Below are 17,981 nucleotides of genomic sequence, written 5' to 3'. Positions count from 1 at the left end.
GTTCTGTTTGCTTTGTTAGCTCTGACTACGGATTTTTCTTTTTGTTGGGTTTGGTAGGTCTCTGACTAGTTTCAAACCATGTGTTATGTTTAGGGAACCATGTTCTTGATTTTGAGGCCCCAACATGCGGTAATTAGATTTAATTCAGAAAGATATCCGGATTCTCAGTGGCTATTTTGGCATGCACTGGTGTTTTGGTACTTGAAATTTGTGGAAGAGCATGTAGAAAATCATTCTCCTGATGAACTTCAATGACAAAGAAATCACTTTCAGGCCAAATGGTCCGAATGTCTAACCCTCGTTTTGATCTCTTCAATCTGCACATGGCCATCTAGAACCTCAAACTAAAACCATGAAACTAGTTTTCTTCTTTTCGTTCAATTGAAACCTTAAATCATAGAACCTTCACATGAGTCTGAGTATCAAATGACCCCGTCACTCACTGAACCCTAAATGAAATAAAATCTGATTGGTATTCTCACAAAACTATTATTGAATCCCCAGATTAGTTTAGTGGGAAAACATAATATGATTATGTTATAACAAACATCACCAAATAACAAATAAAAAAAGAAAGAGTTTTTTATGTGTGGGTCTCTTTAGTGGACCATAAACTAATGTTAAGTATATTACGTGTGGGTCAGGCTAACTCCGTTAACAGCTGTTAAGTATATTCAAAGTTCAAACGTAAAATGACCAAAGTGCCGTTCAAATTATTTAATATAATGTTAATGTATGATTTTAAAGACAGATAATTGGTCATTAAGCATTAATTATATGATTAAAAAAATAACATTCAAAAAATTATAATGATACAATTTATTAAATAACTTGAGGGGCATTTTGATCCCTCAGTGTTTGAAATTTGAATATACTTAACGGTGACTAACGGTGTTAGTCTCGTTAGGACCCACACGCAATATATTATATTAAGGGGACCCAACATTAGTTTATGGTTTACTAAAGGGACCCACACGTAAAAAACTAAAAAAGAAACAAAAACGAAAACACACAGAAATTTAACGAGGTTCACACACCGAGATGGTATACTACGTCCATGGACAAAGAAGAAGAGTTATCCATTATGTAGAAGAAGAACAAAAGAAGAGATTTCACAACCAATTGCCAAAAATGGCATTACAATAACTCTCACTCAAAACCTTAATCGAAAATTCCAAATCTCGTAATAATGTGGTAGACAAACATAAATATGCATATATATATATATATAGACTCTAATCGGGTAAACGGGTCGACCAATTGGGTCTGGTCGTACCATATTGAGCACCCCCTCCACAGATCGAGATCAGTGGTGGGCTATGGGCTTGGGTTTCCGCTTCTACCGTAGATCTCTGTAAAACGGGTCATTCAAGTCATCCACTAAAGTATCTCGGTGCGGGTTTATTTTTCAAATCCGATACAAGAATTTTGGTCAAAACATAACAGATTGAAGAAGCATACTAGAAAGCAGAAGAGTTCCTCTATTGCAAGATTCTAAACATCCGAGGCAATTGTAGCAACATTTCCTGGTTTAGATTGGACATTATAGTAAGCTCTTCCAAAATTTTAAGAGGAGAAAAAGATAAAAACCTGGATAACAATTTAAATTCGAAATTTGGATTCCGGCTAAGGCTGCCAATGGAGGAACACCATTGGTTGTCATGCAAAAGGCTAGAGCTAGCCAAGACTTGAAGACCAAGTACAGATACTTCACACAAAACACAATGATTTTCTATTCATTGTTTTATCATTAAAAAATCTCTCTAATTTAGGGGTCAAGTACTAATATTAACATAAAAAGATTACCCGTGAAAAAATTTTAAACAACGGAGAAAAAGAGAGCAGACGTTTTAAAAAATCAGGAAAAATACTGATATTTCACACATGAAAAGTAGTTTTGAGAAAAATTTTCAAAAAAATTTCGTGCTTGAGCGCCAAGTCGCCAACATGTCATGCAATCAGACAGATTCAACCGCACCAAAACCCATGACTTCTTTGTTTGGTAAAAACATGGGTTGTTGTTGCCTTATTCCGGCGTTGTTATTTTAGATTCAGCCAGACTACGAACCAACGTAACAATAACACGCCAACGGTCAATAGGCAACATGTGTACCCATGCATTAATAGGTTGGCCATACAGCTCATGCGTTCAATTTTCGGTTCAGAAAAATTCCGCCAAAAATTTCTACGTGGGATTGACAGCAAGAGGACAGAGAGATAGGGAGAGATAGAACGTAGACGAATGAATTAGCAGCCACGAACCTCCGACAAGTTGGGGAGGGAATTTGAAGAGACGGAACACTGGAGAGAGCGAAATCGAAGGATCCGAATTTCAAGGTCTTTTGAAGAATGTCATCTCCACAAACGGAAACACACGAACTCAGGGGAGACAATGGAAGAAAAACGAATCAGAATCGATTGAAGAGAAAATTTTCCTACTCTAACGGACTTTTTCCCCGTACGATACTCCTCTTTTCGCCTCATTTCTTTGTCAGACATTCGAAATCTAGACCTAAATGGTCTTACCTGACGGAATTTGATTCAGAATGGACTTGTGTTACTGCTACTTTTATGGAAATCCTTGTGGATGTTGATCGGAAATGGCACCTTACGAGGTCTGGATTAGTAGAGCCTGGGACGATCCATGGACGAAGGTTTCTGATGGGGAGATGGATCCCAAGAGCTGAATGCACAAGACCTAGCTTCACCGAATCGGTCTGGAACGGGGAAATATATACGTAACCTGGCATTTTCTTCAAGTACACAATGGTATGTCTATCCATGAGTCTACTTTCTGTTCTTTTCGAAAGCGTGATCAAAATGTTTCTCGATGCAATGTAAGATTTTCGAGATTTCTTTCATTTTTCTGGAAAGTCTTGCTCAAATTCTAGTTATTTTCATTTTCCATTGTCCTCCTTGTTACTTCCTCCGTTGGTTGCTTTGGCCAGTTTCACATGCATTTTGGCTGTATAAAGATCAGCTTAAGTATCATACTAACTATAACCGTTTCTAAAAGTTGGAAGAAACAAAATTGCCTAGCAACAATATGCATGAAATAGTCCAGTCAACTTGTCTTGCTGTCTTGTTTTGGGATTATACAATTTATAAAAAGAATAAAAAAGTTGGATTCCTTGCACATCTTGGTACTGAGACTTAAGCAAATGTCATGAACTTAAACAGTCAGATGACGGATCAGAGTTTAGTCACTAGCAGAAACGGTTGAGGACTCCTTCAACTATCATGAATAATTATTTTTTCCTTACTTTCATTGAGTTAATAACAAGTTTCAAAATAAGTTACGTAGAAATGAGTGACAGACCTCAAATTGCACAAGGCTCCCACTAGTGCAGGGTCTGGGAGGGTCAACGTACTCAAAATTGCATCTTCTTCGTGGAGAGGTTCTTTCCCTGTTTTGAACTGTAAATCTGATTGCAGCTATAGCACAACTTAACTGTTGCAACAAGGCTCAACCACTACTGACAAAGAAAATTATACCACATAATTTTCATTACTTCTAACTACTTTTTTAGATCAAAATAAATTGTAAGCTATTCTATTTTCCTTTTCTTCTGATTGTCAGCATTTTTGTCTATAAAGAAAATGCCTTACCTACTTAGAAGACTCCAATCAGATTACCTATGACCAAGACTGGTGTCAACTAAAATTTGGAACAAACTCAAGGTCATTGATGAAAGCAGAAACTACAAAAGTAACAAACTGTGTTAGTCGTTAGATATAAAGATACAACTTTAAATTGGTGAGCTGCCTGAGGATTCTTAGAGAATTTGTGGTTGAAAACACTGGAAGATGTGCATCAAAGCTTTACAGAAGGTCATAAGTAATGTGCTGGCAAAATTAGAGTTTGACAAGTTGGGATACTTATGGTGGCTTGAAACTCAACTACTAATACTTTGACCAAAATTGTGAATTCTCTGAACTTACTGTCCAATCACAGCCACATGCATTTATGTTGGTGTATTTGTGTGACAGAAGTAGTCTCAAATGCATGTTAACTTCCCTATCTGATCAGCTTATTGAATTTAATGCCCATTAAATAGTTAGCCGTACTTAACTGCATAAAATCTCAATTGTTGCAGAGTACACCAGTGAATATTATTGTAGGTTCTCATGTCTGGGCTGAAGACCCAGCATTATCTTGGATCGATGGACAAGTATCAAAAATCACTGGCCAGGATGCTGAGATTCAGACCACTAATGGGAAGACGGTATGGAGAATTCTTATGCTTTCAACTCAATAATTGTATATTGATTAAGCTACAAATAAAGACTGAAATGTTGTGCAAATGAAAATTTATGTATGCACCTAGCTTCTATTTGAATAGACCACCTGCTGAAAGTCAAGTTTGTCATGATATGTTCTATGTGGTAAATGCATCCATTTGCTTCGTAGTTTCTGCAAGCTAAATAATGATGGATAAGCGAATATCTGTTTTCCATGTTAAATACCTCCATTAATCTCTCTATCTCTCTCTGTCTCTGTCTCTCTCTCTCTCTCTCCCCCCCCCTCTCTATTGAATTTTACAAGCTTAAAGTTAATATCATGATTGTCTTTTGATATTTGTTGTCTTCACTTTGCATCATGAGATTTTTATTTTGTTATATTCAGGTTATTGCAAGCTTGTCAAAACTATATCCAAAAGATATGGAAGCTCCTGCTGGTGGAGTTGATGACATGACAAAACTCTCTTATTTGCATGAGCCTGGAGTACTGCAGAACCTGGCAACTAGATATGAGCTGAATGAAATCTATGTATACTCTCTACCATGTTCATCTTCATCTATAGTTTGTTCCTCATTGTTTGCCTTCTTAGGTATTGCAACAATTGTGTTGTACACTAACTTAGATGTCCCAACCGTTTGATTCCATGTCAGACTTACACCGGAAACATTCTTATTGCAATCAATCCATTCCAACGATTGCCTCATCTCTATGATGCTCACATGATGGAGCAATATAAAGGAGCACCATTTGGAGAACTAAGCCCTCATGTTTTTGCTGTTGCAGATGTTGCATACAGGTGATTTTACAGTTCTGGTTAAAGAGTTCTCTTAAAAAATGCAGCTTACAATTACTAAACTGGATTGACTGCAAACAGGGCAATGATTAATGAGGGGAAAAGTAACTCCATTCTGGTAAGTGGTGAAAGTGGCGCAGGTAAGACTGAGACAACAAAGATGCTCATGCGTTATCTTGCATACTTGGGTGGTCGTGTAGCCACCGAAGGAAGGACTGTTGAACAGCAAGTTCTTGAAGTAAGATTTTTCTGTATAATTATTAGTTCCTTATTTGATAAAAAGTTATATACCTAAATCAACTCAAATTTTTTTTTCAAACTGATACAATTGCAGTCAAATCCAGTTCTTGAAGCTTTTGGCAATGCAAAAACTGTCAGGAATAACAATTCCAGGTGGGATGCTATTTTAGTCATGCTATGAGATAATGTGATATAATTATTTTTGTTTCCACTACACCTTCTATCATCAGGATCTGAATCAAGGTAGACTTATTTCAGAAACTGATGAAGTCATAAGTATTTATGTAAGACAGCCAATAATCAGGGATTATTTCCTTAGATATTCTCTAGCTGTTTGAAGGGTCTCTTAACACTCTAAATAACTGGATCCTGTATAGTAATTTGTATTTTTTCTTGATGTTGTAAGTTTCAGTGTTGCTAAGTGCTTGCGAACTCTTTAAAGAGGAAAGCTTTATTGGGAACCACTTCCCCAAACTCCTGTTTCTTTTCCAGCTTCTGATACACAAATTTTACTAGTACAGTGAATAGCTGTGATAACATGAACTACTTATGGTTCATTTAGAAATGCTATATTAGTACAATTACTCAAAACTTATTTAAGTATCCTTATCAATATTCTCTAAAATAAAATTGGGCAGCCGGTTTGGGAAATTTGTTGAGATCCAATTTGATAAGAGTGGAAGGATATCAGGGGCAGCCATAAGAACCTACCTTCTTGAGAGATCTCGTGTTTGCCAAGTTTCTGATCCTGAACGCAACTACCACTGTTTCTACCTTCTTTGTGCTGCTCCACCTGAGGTAAATGTCATCCTCTGGAAGTTGTAGCTGTTGGCTTGATTTTCTTTATCGTTGGTGCATCTTTATCACTTTGTAATCTATGAATTTCAGTGGACAATCATTAAAACTTTTGTTTTGCAGGTCGTTGAGAAATATAAATTGGGAGACCCTAAATCATTTCACTATCTTAATCAATCAAATTGCTATGAACTTGCTGGTGTAAGCGATGCTCATGAATATCTTGCCACTAGAAGAGCTATGGATGTTGTTGGAATAAGTGAGAAAGAACAGGTATTGCTTCTTATTATGAAAAGTTTGTAAAGACTGCATATTTCAATTGCTTTATATCTTAAAATTGGTGAAAGAATTTTTTTCATACTTAGTTTCTCCTCTCAGGATGCAATTTTCAGAGTTGTTGCTGCAATTCTTCATGTGGGTAATATTGAGTTTGCAAAGGGCCAGGAGGTTGATTCATCTGTACCAAAAGATGAAAAGGCCAAGTTCCATCTTAAAATGACAGCTGAACTTCTCATGTATGGCTGGTTTTGTTATTAAACCCTCCATAGTTTTGTTAGTATCTTTAGATCTGCTGGTTACTGATTTTCATCTCGCCATTTTTTCTTTCAGGTGTGATGCTGAGGCCCTTGAAGATGCACTTTGTAAACGTGTTATGATCACCCCAGAGGAAGTCATTAAAAGGAGTCTTGATCCTCTTGCTGCAACAGTTAGTAGAGATGGTTTTGCAAAGACACTATATTCTCGCTTGTTTGATTGGTAACCTGACGATGCACATTGCTGTATCTATATCCTTTTCAACTCTAAATCTCAAGAGTTAATTCAAATGAGAAGCTGTGGACCAGATACTAAGAGTTGTATAATTATGTACAGGTTGGTTGATAAAATCAATGTCTCAATTGGACAAGATCCAAACTCAAAATCTCTCATTGGTGTGCTTGACATCTATGGTTTTGAAAGCTTCAAGACAAACAGGTAATTTTTGATATCAATAAACTTTAGAATGTGATTGATGTTGTATGCTTTTGTTTTACTGGCTCTTAAAACTTTTGTGCTTGACTTCCTATACTCATATTTTGCAGTTTTGAGCAGTTCTGTATTAATTTTACAAATGAGAAACTGCAACAACATTTTAACCAGGTTAATTGTTTGACCCAATTTTGTAAATTCATCCTTAAAAATTCCACTAATCTAACAGTGTTCATGATGAGTCTTTCAGCACGTATTCAAGATGGAGCAGGAAGAGTACACAAAAGAGGAAATTAATTGGAGCTACATAGAATTTGTTGATAACCAAGATGTCTTGGACCTCATTGAAAAGGTTTTCTCCATTCTCTCTGTTTTTTTTTTGTTCCTTTTTACTCTCATTTGGAACTGTGCTCCTTAGTTATTTAGTTACATACTAAGACATGGCTGTGGGCTGCGAATTAGATTTTAAGAAGATATAGTCTTGACTTGGGGGTGAAATTGTCTGAGAAAGCCCAGGCTGTAAAAAAGGGGTATCATTGTTGATATGTACTTTGATATCACTAATGGTTCAAATTGGTTTCTGTTTTTTTGTAATTGTTATTAGGGAGTTTGAAGATTCTGCCAAATTGTTGAGATTGTATATTAACACAGCTCTAATCTTTCTAACCAAATTGAAGGTTGAGAGATGGATCTGAGTGGAATTCCTGTCAAGTATTATTTTCTTCTTTTATTTATTGGTATAACTAAGGAGTAAGTTAAAGCTCTAAGCATCAGTAGCACTGTCAGAGTAGAGGCCATTAGTTGGATAGTGTCTCAGAAAAGATTGCTCAATAGTGATCCATTCAAAAGAAGAGGCTACAAGCTAGCTAGAGTGGGTGCATTCTTTGCTTATAGGAGGGTGGAACTGCCATGCATCTTCTTGGGTCATATGATTTTCTGTTCCTATGTAGAGCAGCAGAGTTATATTTGGTGGAATATTGGTGGAAAACATTGATCTGAAGACGTTTTTTACTTGATGGCACATCATCCTATTGCCTTTTACAACGAAAAGTTAAATGAAGCTAAAATCAGGTATTCAACTTATGACCTAGAATTTAATGTTGTAGTACAAGTACTTAGACACTGGAGACACTATCTGATGGGGACAGAGTTCGTTCTCTCATAGATCATGAAGCACTGAAGCACCTCCATTCTCAGAGGACCATCGATCATAAGCTGCCGAGTGGGTAGCATATATACAGGATTTTACCTTCACTCTACAATACAAGGCAGGTAAAGAAAATAAAGTTGTAGGATGCCCTCAGCAGGAAGGTCTTGACCATGACTGTGATGTCACCGGAAGCTACTTGCGTTCAACAGATCATCCATGAGTACCCAATGACAGAGAAATTGGAGCATTATATTCAGAGTTGACTCTAGGAGGGCAGCATCCCTAGTATTCCTTGCATGATGACTATCTATTTGTGGTACTCAAGTTCGTAACCCAAAGACTTTCTTACAACATCTCAGCAGAGAGCTATGGTGGAGGACTTGGAGGACGCTTTGGCATAACAAAGACCACAGAACAAGTAATATACATGTACTATTGGCCCCACTTGCACAAATATGTGGAGATGGTTGTTAACAGGTGCAAGGTATGTCAACTAGCTAAAGGAGGATTACAAAATACTGGACTATACTCCCCCTTACCCATTCCCCACCAACCCTGGAAAGATCTAAGCATGGACTTTGTCCTAGGTTATTCCTTGCCCAAGGAAAATTTGTTTCCATCTTTGTAGTAGTTGATAGGTTCACCAAGATGGTCCACTTTATCTTGTCAAAAAAATCATGATGCCAAGCACATTTCCAAACTCTTCTTTAGGGAGAGTGAGAATGAATGGGTTACCTCCTATTGTCTCAGACAAGGATGTAAAATTTGTAAGTTACTTTTGGAAACCTTGTGGTTGATGACCAACACTAAATTGTTGTTCTCTGTCGCCTTTAGTCCCTAGACCAATAGTCAAATTGAGGTTGTTAATAGAACCCTGGGAAACCTATGAGAAGCCTGGTGAGGACTATGAGAAGACTTGCCTACTATCATCAATATAGCAGAGTTTGCCTACAGCAGCTCTGTTAACGGAACCATTGGGGGAACTCCCTTAGAAGCATTATTTGGTATTCAGCCCCAAAAGCCTGTTGACTTAGCCCCACTCCCAGCAGGGACCAGAATCAGTATCAAGGTAGATGAGTTCCTGAGACATTATAGAAGTGCATGCAGATGTTAGAATGAAGATAGCCCTCAACACTGAAATATACAAGGCCAATGCAGATAAGCACAGAAGGACAGTGGAATTCAAACCAGGGGATATTGTCATGGTTCAAGTACATCCGGAGAGGCACCAGTCAGGAGTTAACACTAAGCTTCACCCAAGAAAATGGAACCATACAAGGTTCTTAATTGAGTTGGGCCCAATACCTACGTATTAGAGTTAACCCCAGATGCCAACTTCAGCAATATATTCGATGTGGCAGATTTTTATCTCTATATATGGCATAACTCAGATGAGGGAGACTATAAGCACATGCTACAACTACCACAACTTATTCCTCCTGATCAAGACTCCATTGAAGAAATCCTTGATGATATGCGCAAGACCACTTGCAAAGGACCAGGTTATCATAGATTCATACCTTCCTTGTCAAGTGGAAGAGCAAGCCAATAAGTGAAAGTACATTGATTCATGCAGATGACTTCAAAAGGATCAACCCTGATTTGTATGAACAGTACATGTATCACCCATTCATCAGAGAAAGATGTCTTCAAGAGGGGGAGAATTGATGGGTAAATCCCAAACAGCATCCTAATAGGAACCACAAGAAGCATTAGGGCAGCAGCCCTCTTCCCACGACCCAATGAAGGTGCACACCACCTGGGGGCACTTTTGTCATTTCCTGGTGGCCCAACCAATTTTGTTTGAGAGTTTAAGCTTGAGTAGGATATTCATTATCAAAGAGTCCTGGTAGTCCTTAGCAGTCTTTTTTTATTTATTAATTTAATTTCAAATTGTTATTAGTTAAGTTGAGTAGGAGTCTAAGTTAGAATAGAAGTCTCAAGTTCTTTTAGAATTGAATGCCCTAGTACCAAGTTTTAGTGTGGATCTCTTTATTTGGCTATAAATTCAAGGCCATGAGTTGTAACAAATCATTTCTGAATTATTAATGAAAATTGCTGAGAGTTTAGCCATGGAGGTTCGAGTTGGCTGTGTAGGGTTTCCAAGAGAAGGAACCCTGCGGCAGCCATCTAGTGCTTCTTCTTCAATCAATTTCGATTGTCCAGCAGCGGCCGCTGCAGCTATTGTCCTTAATTCAATAAAGCATCTTCAAAAAGTGAGTGATAAACCCACCCTAATTCCCCACCCTAAGACCCTCTGCAGCCTCCGTTTCTCCTTCCCACCTTGTGGCATTTTTCTGGAAACTTCTAAACCTGTAAAACTCTTAGACCTTGCTGTCCCTCTCATCTAAAGCCTGAAACACAGTAGGACTAGCTCTTAGATCAGCCCTAAAGCCTTTGGTTGTACCGAGTAGTCTTTCCCTAGAAATCCTCACCTACCATTTGCAACCCTAAGTCCCTAAACCTAGATCTGGAAAATATATTTACAGAAAAAACCAAAACTAGAATTGAATTGTAGCTTTTAACCTGTAGGAAACATATGGGAGCAATTCTTCAATTATTTGTTAACCCTAGCTTGACCTAAGACCTAAAACCCTAGCTGCAGACCATAGAGTCTATTCTCCCTTAGCTGGAGGCTCCCAAAACCCTAGAAAATTCTGCTATTCATCAAGTAACAGTAAGATTAGTCAATCCTTCCTTGGTTTACATCAGTGTGGGAATTAGGTGAGGGGTTTAGGCTTGGGAAGAAGGTGGGGGAAATCCTGGTTTTAAAATTCTGGAAAATCCTTGGCTGCCGCAAGAGAGAAGAGAAGAAAAGTAGAAGAAAATAGAAAAGAGGGGCTAGGCTTGGAGGGATTAGGGCTTGGGAATGGAGGGGATTAAGGGAATAGGGGGTGCTGGCGAGGGGTGAGGGGATGCTGCCACAGGGGCTGGGAAGGGGGTAGGGTGATGTGCAATAGGGTGGCTGGTTGAGTGGATTTATGGTTTGGGGATGGGGGGCGGTTGCCACAGGCAAGGTGGAAGGGAAAGAGGGGCTGCATGAGTGAAGAAGGGAGAGTGATGTAACCCCAGATCAGGGGTCAGTCTGCTGGATCCTCTCAAGTGAACCAGCCAGTGCAATTAGGGTTAAAACCCTGCTGTTTTAGGTCAAATCTTAGTGGACTGTGGCTAATAATGCTTCAATACACCCTGTGTTTTAGGGTGTCTTACTAATTTAGGGTTTTAATACCCTGCAATCAAACCTTTTGAAGTGGACAGAAGCTGCTTAGGGCAACACTGGTGGAGAGCAACTATATATGCCCAAAATTACCTGCAGCTAACTGCTAAGGATACTTGTCTTCCAAACCCTGCTAGGGTTATGGGTGGTCTAGGGTTGTGTTATGGGAAATTAGGTTTAGCCAAGATGTTTTGTAATGGTTCTAGACTGAAAACAGAATCTGTTTTTGAGTATTCTAGCTTCAGTTTCAGTCCTAGGTTGAGGGTCTTCTAAGGTTTAGGGGTATGGGATTAGGGTTCGGCCAGGTGTTTTATGTGAATCCTTGACTGAAAAACTGAATTTTGATTTGTATCTTTCGTTGTTCAATTTCAGTTCTAGGGTTCTGGCTCCTGGGAAGAATTTCAGAGATGAAATTCTAGGGTTAGGGTTCCTGGCAGAGTTGAAGATTATTGGGGTGGGGAGAAATTGTTCTCAAAAGGGGAAAGAGTTTGTAGGTGGGGATTGGGAGTTCTTGGTTCTTGAAGTTTTGAGGAATTCCTATGGTGCCACAAGAAGAGAAGAGAGAAAGGGGAATGGTTGTGCAAGGAAGGAGGGATGGGGTGGGAATGGATGCTTACTTGTTTAGAAAGGACCCCTTGAACTAATTCAGCAAATTTGAAGTCTTCCAAGGCTGCCACAGGCTTTGAGAGGGAGAGGAGATTCTGGAAATTGCAGAGACAGCAAACAATATCAGCCTTGGGCTTCCCTCCTTGGGAAGCCACAACGCCACTCAAGCCTTCGTTCAGTTCTAGACTTTATTCATTCGAAGCTGTTTTGTTTACTAGGAGGTGGCTCTAATACTTGGACTCAAATAAGAAACCAACTTGGACTTAACAAGGGAATTCTATTTAGGATAGGATTCCCTATTACAGTTGGACTTCAGTTCTAGACTTTATTCATTTGAAACTGTTTTGTTTACAAGGAGGTGGCTCTAATACTTGGACTCAAATAAGAAACCAACTCTGACTTAACAAGGGAATTCTATTTAGGATAGGATTCCCTACAATAGTTGTACTTAACTAGAAAAGGACTCTTGTTTTATGGGTTCCTAACAAATAAAATTACTGAATTAAAGCTGCCTACTTTAAGAAGGAAAAGTAAGATTCCAACGTGGACTCCTAATCAGATCAGGACTCTAATCACTTAGTCAAATAAAAAACAAAAAGCAGATGTTGGCTCCTAAAAATATTCTGGATCTTCCTGAGCCATTTGGAGCTCCAAAGGGGTTGGGGAAATGACCCTTTTGCCCCCTATAGGATTTGGCTACACTATAGGGCTGCTACATAGGGCCTGATTTGGGCCCAATTTCTGCCTTGCCCTATGGGTGCCAATCCTGGTTACATCAGAGAGAGGTAGGGTCTGGGAGGGGGTTGATTACCTTACTTGAAGAAGGAGAATGAGGTTGAAGAACTTCATGTTTGCAGAAAATTAATCATCAAGTCTGTCTTTTACAAGCTAGAGACGCTTTATTATAGCCTTACATGAGTGTAACCATATTAGGACTCAACATTAGAAGGTGACTCAAACTTGGAGTCTACCTAGACTTGGGACTCCTATTCCAACACAGGCTCTATCATAACTCAACCCAAAATGATCCAAATTACAAAACAAGAGTAGATCTGGACTCCTTGTAAGAAGTGGACTGTAACTAAGGGAATCCCTCTCTAATTTGGACTCCTAACCGAACTGGGACTCTTCAATAACTTGTCTGAAACTTAACCAAATTCAAAAACAATAATAGAGTTGGCCTACAAATATAATGGATCCAACAAACCCTACTTTGACTTAACTAAAAAAAGAAAAAATTACCAAAATACCCCTGGTTTCCTACAGGGCTGTAGGGTGTTGGGCTGTCGCCCTAGGCCCTGTTTCAGCCCTTATTGTGGCCTTGAATCTGGTTCACATCACTTTGACTGTAAAAGAGTTTAATATTCTTTTTTTGGTAATTTCTAGATTACTTTTTTTTCTTTCCCACTTTCTTATATTGTGAAGGAAGAACAACTTTTTAAATATCTATTGTTTCTATGGGGCCTCTTTAGCTGTTGGCTACCATAAACACCTAGAAAAAGAGGGGGCAAACGAAGTTCTGGTTTAGCTCAGTCTCAGCCTGTGTTCCTGAATATTGTAGGTTCTAGCTATAGTTTTCTTTAGGGTACGTTAACCTTAGTTCTGGTTCTTAACTTGTGCTGATTTCTTCATTGTTAATTCATCTGTGGAGTTTTCAATTCAGATATGAATTTAATCCACATTGATTTCATGCATTTGCATACTGTAGTTTGTATGGATCTTTAACATTTCATTTCTTTGCAGAAACCTGGAGGAATCATTGCTCTGCTGGATGAGGCTTGGTATGTCAGTAGTTCTGATTTTATTTTCTCAAGTTCATTAATTATGTTATCATAAAAAGATTGACTTATTTTCAATGAGTAGATCTATTTGAGATTCTGTTGGTCTATTTTGAAGCAAGAACTGAAATGTCATTTACTTTTATTTGTTTCACTTCTTGTATTTCCAGCATGTTTCCCAAGTCTACACATGAAACATTTGCTCAGAAGCTGTACCAGACATTCAAAAATCACAAACGTTTCATCAAGCCAAAACTTTCCCGTACGGATTTTTCCATTGGTCACTATGCAGGAGAGGTGAGTTTTGAGTGCCATAAGTGTGCAACTTTAAGTGCTTTGTAAGATTAATTTCTGTTGCATTTTGATATGTTCATGCTGCATGTTTCTTTTCAGGTGTTGTATCAGTCTTATCACTTTCTTGACAAAAATAAAGACTATGTTGTCCCTGAGCATCAGGACTTGTTGAGTGCTTCCAAATGTTCTTTTGTAGCAGGTTTATTTCCTTCACTCCCAGACGAATCGACCAACAAATCTTCTAAGTTTTCTTCCATCGGTTCTCGCTTTAAGGTATTTCTTCTTCTTTGGTATGGTTGACAAGATAGTTTTATTTTATTTTTATCTATTTATGTCTTCTTGTAAGAGTTATCAAAGTACTCATCTTTCACATCATGTTTTTATCTATTTATGTCTTCATGCTATTTAACTCTCTTTTTTGGTATGAGACAAGTTAATCTGATCATGAGAATCTGGATGATGCAGCTGCAACTACAGCAATTGATGGAGACACTGAATTCAACAGAACCTCACTATATCAGATGTGTGAAGCCAAATAATCTTCTCAAACCTGCTATATTTGAGAATGCTAACATCATGCAGCAACTGCGATGTGGTGTGAGTATAATTTGAAATCAAGAGTTCTTAGCTGCACTACAAGCAAACTATCCTTTATCATCAGTTTCTGTCACTTAAAGAACTAACACGTCAGCTTCTGCCCCTACAATGCTTATTTCATTGTGTAGGGTGTTTTGGAGGCTATCAGAATTAGTTGTGCTGGATACCCTACTCGCCGTACATTTTTTGAGTTTCTTGTCCGATTTGGGATTCTTGCTCCAGAGGTCATGGAAGGGAAGTAAGTACCTCCTCTATAGCTTCAATTTGTTAACTAAGTAAAAGGTTTCTCATACTTTCTCGAATGTTTGTATTTGCTGGTCAAATCTGCTGATTTACTTGGTCATGGAGGAGGTTCTCTTGTCTGAGTGTCTTGTGTTCCTGTACAGCTATGAGGAAAAGGTGGCCTGTAAGAAAATATTGGAAAAGAAAGGCCTTACTGGTTTTCAGGTACTTTTGACTGTCATTACACTTGGTATATGAAGCAACTTCTTTAAAAGTTGAATTCCCTTCAGTGTTTGCCTAGGACACTTGAACTTTATTTTAGCAAAGTAGCTCTTGCTCATGTAGCCTTTAGCTCTATAGGATTACCAAGGACCTACTTCTTGTCTAGTCAATCAGTACAAACTCCTACCATTCTGTTCCATTTCTCTTCTACTTTCTTGTTCAATGATAGCTTGTGGTTATTAGTGGTTTTGCCTATTTAAGAAACTATGATATGGCTTTGTAGATAGGCAAAACTAAGGTGTTTCTAAGAGCTGGCCAGATGGCGGAGTTAGATGCAAGGAGAGCTGAGGTACTTAGTGGTGCAGCTAAAACTATTCAGCGGAAAATACGTACCCATATCGCTCAGAAACAGTTCGTTGCATTGCGGAAGGCTTCTGTCTGTATTCAATCTTGGTGTAGAGGTGGGTCCATCTGAAAGCTGAAATGTTTACAAGACATAAAATTAGGTTCATTTAATGATGAATTGCCACTCAGTTTTCTCTAGTTTTGTTGCTTGATTAGGTAATTAGAAGCGTATGATTACATTCTTATCAGCTTAGCCAAGTCTGCCAATTTACATGTTTGCAATATGATTTTTAGGAAGATTGGCTACCAAACTGTATGAGCTCATGAGAAAGGAGGCAGGTGCTTTGAAAATTCAGAAAAATGCTCGCAGATATCAGGCCAGAAAGATTTACAGTCGGCTCTGGTCATCAGTGCTTATACTACAGACAGGTTTAAGGGCAATGGCTTCTCGTGATGAATTTAGATTTAAGAAACAAACGAAAGCAGCAATTCTCATTCAGGTTATTTACTGGACGCTATAAATCTTGGAAGACCTGTTTTGTTACTAGCATGGCTCTCACATGAAATCTAATAATAAGATGTGCAGACCTGGTGGCGTTGCTATAGAGCATCATCCTACCATAAGAAGCTTAAGAGGGCAGCAATCGTGACTCAATGCAGATGGAGAGGAAGAATTGGCAGGAGAGAGCTGAAGAAGCTCAAAATGGTCAGTATGGGTGATTCTCAAAGCAAATATTATTATTTGTATTTTGAATATTCAATGTCAGAAATGTTCAGCATATTTATTGTCTGATGCAAGTAAAAATACACAAATTAGACAAATGGATTGGTGAACATTTGAGGATCAGATGCTTGCTCTAGTTGAGTGAATATCATGTGACACACATATGACACATTTGACCAAAATTGATGAACACTTATTTGCTCATGAACTAAGCTGGCCTGCCTGGTTTAAATGTGAATAATTATGTATTTCTTGCTACCTACATCTCATTAGCATGTTGACTATGGCACAGAAAAAATGTCAGCATTTTAAAATATAAAAAAATAATAATAAAAAAAGGCTGTACCTAGTGCACAAGGCTCCCTGAGTTTAGCACGGTGTAGAATAGGTCAAATGTGCGCGGGCTTACCCCTGTTTCTAGAGATGCTGTTTCCAGGATGAGGACTTGAACTTGTGACCAAGCGTTCAGCAAGTGAGCACTTAATCGATGCACCAAGCATGACCTTGCCTTGTGGAGATGTTTTTGTTTTAACTGATAAAACCATTACGGATTTGAGAAAATATATGAACAACATAAACACAATATTCTTCCAGTTGTGAACTTCTGATTTTGTAATGGTTTTGCAACATTTCTACGTGCTCTAACTTATCTGAATAATTTCTCTAGAATAAGTATAAGCAAATCTTTATATTTTGTACCTAGAGAAAACAGAGTATAAAATAACTATATTATCACACTTAGCATTTTAACCTCCAAAAATTAAAGTATGTGTATTAAGAATCTGATTGTCGTGTTAATAAACATGTCCTTTACTCTAATATTAATCGATTGCTACCTATGCGCATTCCCAAGGTCAAGATCTTCATTATGATTTGACAACTCTTACTGTCCAGTATGATGGCACTCTCTTTTGCTGAAGGTAAAAAATTGTCCTAATTATTTATATGTTTTTTGACATGATGAAAGATATTGTTATGTCATATTTTGCTACAGTTTCTTTTTTAACCAAAAAAAAAGAAAAGAAGTTTTTTCTCATTGCACAATGAAACCAAAATCTTCTCCTATGTGCTTAGTTTCAATTATAACCTTTTCATATGGAGAATTAAAAATGTGAACTGCCTTAAATATCACGTTTTCTCAACATGCACACATAATTCATAAAATATTCTGATGTGAACCCAGTTTTAGGGTTATAGTTTTGATGAACTTTCCCTAAAACTAAGGGCTGCACAGGATTTTCCAGCAAAGAGGATGGCTATTCTAAGATGTGTAGGGTGTGTTTTTGAACACTTGAAACCCTGCTGTAGTGCTAATTCCAGATCTGAATTTTATCAAGAAAGACTGAGAACTGGGGTTTGGGTGTTTCGGTGAGGGTGGGAGAAGGGACTGTACTTGCTGTCTTGTATTTTCAGATCATGTTCTAATGGTTGGGTCTAATTTGAATTAAGGTTAGGTTTCAGAAGTTGAAGATGATCTGCAGGAAATTTGGACGAAGAAGATGAAGTGCAGGAAATTTTCAGACCTAAGAAAATAAGGTTTACTTAAGATACTAACAGTAGGACTGAAGCATGGGGATTGTGCAATCCTATAAGGTGAAGAAAAAGGAGGTTAAGGGGCTGGGGAATAGGGATTTGCAGGAGGTGGGGGTTCAGGGCTGCCGTAGGGAAGAAGGGATGGGGGAGCTTGCGGATGTTAGGGGAAGTGGGGAATGGGCTGGGGAGGGTTGTAGGGGTGAGGGGCAGGGGCTAAGGGGTGGTGAAGGGGGTTGGGAGGGGGGGGGGCTGCTAC

The 17,981-nt window shown here is 38.3% G+C and overlaps 1 protein-coding gene across 3 annotated transcripts in view; it reads left to right on the top strand.

Moving 5' to 3' along the window:
• The first annotated feature begins 2,031 nt into the window (after positions 1-2,031).
• LOC149028343 (myosin-11-like) overlaps positions 2,032-17,981 on the top strand; it is a 61,106-nt gene continuing 45,156 nt past the window's right edge. For all 3 annotated transcript variants that reach the window (XM_089135980.1, XM_089135976.1, XM_089135987.1), the window contains exons 1-22: positions 2,032-2,769; positions 4,098-4,226; positions 4,628-4,771; positions 4,894-5,039; positions 5,118-5,274; positions 5,371-5,429; positions 5,915-6,074; positions 6,195-6,344; positions 6,450-6,586; positions 6,681-6,827; positions 6,942-7,043; positions 7,151-7,208; positions 7,288-7,389; positions 13,754-13,791; positions 13,959-14,085; positions 14,182-14,355; positions 14,548-14,679; positions 14,808-14,917; positions 15,066-15,126; positions 15,407-15,584; positions 15,763-15,968; positions 16,055-16,174. In XM_089135980.1, the coding sequence (XP_088992106.1) occupies positions 2,767-2,769; positions 4,098-4,226; positions 4,628-4,771; positions 4,894-5,039; positions 5,118-5,274; positions 5,371-5,429; positions 5,915-6,074; positions 6,195-6,344; positions 6,450-6,586; positions 6,681-6,827; positions 6,942-7,043; positions 7,151-7,208; positions 7,288-7,389; positions 13,754-13,791; positions 13,959-14,085; positions 14,182-14,355; positions 14,548-14,679; positions 14,808-14,917; positions 15,066-15,126; positions 15,407-15,584; positions 15,763-15,968; positions 16,055-16,174 (2,640 nt within the window). In that variant the 5' untranslated portion in view covers positions 2,032-2,766. The remainder of the gene's footprint in view (positions 2,770-4,097; positions 4,227-4,627; positions 4,772-4,893; positions 5,040-5,117; positions 5,275-5,370; positions 5,430-5,914; positions 6,075-6,194; positions 6,345-6,449; positions 6,587-6,680; positions 6,828-6,941; positions 7,044-7,150; positions 7,209-7,287; positions 7,390-13,753; positions 13,792-13,958; positions 14,086-14,181; positions 14,356-14,547; positions 14,680-14,807; positions 14,918-15,065; positions 15,127-15,406; positions 15,585-15,762; positions 15,969-16,054; positions 16,175-17,981) is intronic.

Source organism: Hakea prostrata, chromosome 1 (assembly GCF_041222555.1).
Source record: "Hakea prostrata isolate BN-2017 chromosome 1, UWA_Hpros_2, whole genome shotgun sequence".
Taxonomy (NCBI): Eukaryota; Viridiplantae; Streptophyta; class Magnoliopsida; order Proteales; family Proteaceae; genus Hakea; species Hakea prostrata.
This window is presented reverse-complemented; position numbering and strand designations above follow the sequence as displayed.